The 3,809-nt window shown below is 37.2% G+C and overlaps 1 protein-coding gene across 1 annotated transcript; it reads left to right on the top strand.

Annotated features, from left to right (window-relative positions):
* Positions 1-1,568: 1,568 nt before the first annotated feature.
* LOC122595823 (DELLA protein GAI-like) lies at positions 1,569-3,484 on the top strand. Its single transcript, XM_043768273.1, has one exon. It carries the CDS (start codon positions 1,698-1,700, stop codon positions 3,327-3,329), a length of 1,632 nt encoding a protein of 543 aa, XP_043624208.1. The 5' UTR covers positions 1,569-1,697; the 3' UTR covers positions 3,330-3,484.
* Positions 3,485-3,809: the final 325 nt, after the last annotated feature.

Genomic DNA, 3,809 nt, shown 5'->3' with positions numbered 1-3,809 from the left:
GTAAATAAATGACATATTTGTTGTAGTGCACGCTCTCATTTTTAGCAAGTTATGACAATTTTTTGGCTAGTTTTTACGTGTAAACGTGATATTTTTTTTATTAGTCGATTTTGGTTGTTCCCATTGTCAAATTTTGTCCTTACACTTTTGCCCTTTACATGTCAAGAAAATTTGTATGTGGACCCCGATAAAAGTAGAATTATGGTCCCTGCGTAAATTTACATGTTCAAATCCGTCAACGCTTTAGCCAAACTTGATTTTTGAAATCGGAAATCATAAATTCATAACCTTTTACTTGTTAAAGCTTAAAAGTAAAATAGCTTAATAGTTTTATTTTAAAAAGACTAATTAACATTATTGCAAGTTACATAAATTTTTTAAAATAAAATATTTACAAGTTTTATGTTGAAAAGTCAATGCAAGTTATATAAAACGAGCATGGTACCCGTACAATGCGGCGGTGATAACAGTGACAGTGATATGGTGACATCGACGGATGGTGAAGGCGGCGACGACGTTGGTGATGACAGATGCATCAAGTGATGTAGGTATATTTCATATAAAGATATTTTAATTAAAAGATTAGTGGATATCTTTAAAAGATAATTATGTAAGTTAATTCATTAAGGGTAAAATGATAATTTTTCATATCCAAAAAATGTTAACTTTTCAATATGAGGTATAATTTTTATATAGTAGTATGGATTTGTGGTTTTCATTGATTATTTTAGTGCCATAGATAAAAAGTCATTTTCTGATAATGAGTATATGTAGTTTTTAAATTCCAGCGTATACATCAATCAATGTCTCTAATTCCTATCGTATGATTCATAACATTTTTTTTTTTTCTTCGTTTTCTGCTTCTCTTTTCTAATTAGGTAGTTCCCATTAAGACCATGTCGTTTCGTTGCTCATTAATTTCATCATTTAACCAAGAAACCCCAATCGAGGCTACTGGCTAAGCAGTGTCAATGGTATCACAAAGTTAAACAACTTTTTGGTGGTTAAATAGAAAGGGAAAGCTATATAAGAATCTTAGTATTATTAAAATAAAATGTATCACTCGAATATATAGCATCTAATTTCTTTATTCTAGATGAGGATGCATATGCGACGACTCACTTATCTATATTGATATTGATAATCACGAATTCCATACATCAAAATTTAATCACCGTTTCTATATAAAATGGTCGACTTTTGTAGTTGTAACTTTACCCGAGAGTCCCATATTTGTACTTTTGTAGTTATACTTTTAATCTTATCTTTTGTTAATTACAGAGGTTTCGATAGTCAGAAATGTTTCTTAAACGTACATTGGGTAAATATTAAAAAAAAAAAGAAGAAAAACAAAAAAAACTATAGTAGTTGTATGATCTATCAACATATAATGAAAAGAAAAGGAAAAAAAAGGGTTAGTTACCAATATAAAATTCGCTACGTAAAACATTTAGAGAGTATCGAAAATGAATTCGTAAGAAATCTCCATCAGCACATGGGGCATCTTTTGTATATGCAAAGTATATTTATCATATCAATATTAATATATGGCCCCCATTCTCTGTCTTCCATATACTAGCTAGCTAGTCTCCTCTGCAAGCACCGTTTCTTCTGTGCTTCATTCACTCTATATCTCTACTTTCTATATCTCTTCAATTTCCAATACCCCATAATTTAACAATTTACCTCCAAATATTATGAGTCCTAATTACGGCTCTTCTATCTCCGGCGCCGGCTCCGGCTCCTCCTCCTCCTCGTCAGCATGTTCCACCTCCACTAAACCACCTGACCAGATGGACCATCTTCTTGCTGGAGCCGGCTACAAAGTGCGGTCAAATGACCTCCACCAAGTAGCCAAGCGTCTCGAGCATCTCGAGACGGCTATGGTCAAATCCTCACCAGGCGAGATCAGTGAGCTTGTTAATGATGCTGTTCATTACAACCCCACTGATCTCGCCTCGTGGGTTGACTCATTACTCATTGAGTTAAACACTAGCCAACCTGGACCTGGAAATGGGCCCATAAACGACGTTCTGGGCCCAAACCCGAATAATAATAATATAAATGGTTTTATTACTGACGACCCTGTAACTAGTGGTCAGGATAATCGGTATAATCATCAGTTACACGGTAACTTTGTGTCTCAACAAGAAGTCTTGACGCCGTTAGAGGAAGACGTTAGTATTCGGTTAGTACACGTGTTGATGACGTGTGCTGAGGCTGTTCAACGTGGTGACTTCTCATTGGCTAGTTTGTTGATTGATGATCTACAAGTGTTACTTGGACGTGTAAACAGCGGATGTGGCATTGGTAAAGTTGGGAGTTTTTTCGTCGACGCACTCAGTAGGCGTGTTGTAAACGCGCCGCAAAACGGTGTCGTGTTGACGGAGTTATCGGGTTATGAAAATGAGATTTTATATCATCATTATTATGAAGCTTGTCCTTATTTAAAGTTTGCTCATTTCACCGCTAATCAAGCTATTTTAGAAGCCTTTGACGGTCAAGATTGTGTCCACGTCATCGACTTTAATCTAATGCAAGGGTTACAATGGCCGGCTTTGATACAAGCCTTGGCTTTGCGCCCCGGTGGGCCGCCATTACTGAGGCTCACCGGGATTGGTCCCCCGTCTCCTGACGGGCGTGATTCATTACGCGAGATTGGGCTTAAGTTAGCTGAACTAGCCCGGTCTGTGAATGTGCGATTTGCCTTTAGAGGCGTGGCAGCTGCACGTCTTGATGACGTGAAGCCGTGGATGTTGCAAGTGAGCCCCAAAGAGGCTGTGGCGGTAAATTCGATAATGCAGCTTCACAAGCTGTTGGGACCAAACGGGCCTCATGGGCCACCAATTGATTTGGTCCTTGATTGGATTCGGGATCTGAATCCAAAGATTGTCATGGTTGTGGAACAAGAGTCGAACCACAACCAACTTGAATTCTTGGATCGTTTCACCGAGGCCTTGTACTATTACTCCACAATGTTCGATTCGTTAGATGCATGCACAACCCTGCCTGAAAAAGCATTGGCTGAACTATACATACAAAGAGAAATATGTAATGTGGTATGTTGTGAAGGGTCGGCTCGTGTTGAAAGACACGAACCATTGGTCAGTTGGAGGGAGCGATTGACTAGTGCCGGTTTTGGACCTTTACACTTAGGGTCCAATGCCTTCAAGCAAGCGCGAATGTTGTTGACTTTATTTTCCGCCGAAGGCTATTCTGTAGAAGAAAATGAAGGATGTTTAACCTTAGGATGGCATAGTCGTCCCCTTATTGCCGCCTCGGCTTGGCAAGCGATTCCAAAGCCGAGCGGGGCAGTAAACCACCCTTAATAATAATGCATAATCAGTTTGTTACATATGTGAAGTTAAATTTAGTCATTGCCAAACAGAAGTGTAGCTTCCTTCTCTTTTTACTTCTATTTTTGGATCTTGTATCTGTTTGTTACATTTGAAGTGAAGGGGACTTTATACCGTATTAATTAAAACCGAATCTAATAACGTTTCAGTTTTCAATGCAAGAAAATATATTGCACCAAAGTTTTTTAAGGTGTATTAACTATTAATTGAGAAAGGTTAGTTAAAATCATGCATTACCTATCTTAGGTAAAATAGTAGGGGATTATGGAAAATTCAGGGAAATGTTATGTAAAATTCAGGGCGGCTATGTATGTTTATCAAATTTAAAGGTTTAATTTATAACTTTTTTTAATTTGGCAGTATATAAGCTTAGGTAACGTCTGTAGTATTGATTATTTTCCCAATTATAATTTACACAGTAAACTTTAATAATACACAACAAATTTTACATAT

This window comes from Erigeron canadensis, chromosome 4, assembly GCF_010389155.1.
Source record: "Erigeron canadensis isolate Cc75 chromosome 4, C_canadensis_v1, whole genome shotgun sequence".
NCBI lineage: Eukaryota > Viridiplantae > Streptophyta > Magnoliopsida > Asterales > Asteraceae > Erigeron > Erigeron canadensis.
This window is presented reverse-complemented; position numbering and strand designations above follow the sequence as displayed.

What these genes read in the sequence shown, in the direction of transcription:
- LOC122595823 (XM_043768273.1), top strand. Translation starts at nt 1,698, where the DNA reads ATGAGTCCTAATTACGGCTCTTCTATCTCCGGCGCCGGCTCCGGCTCC.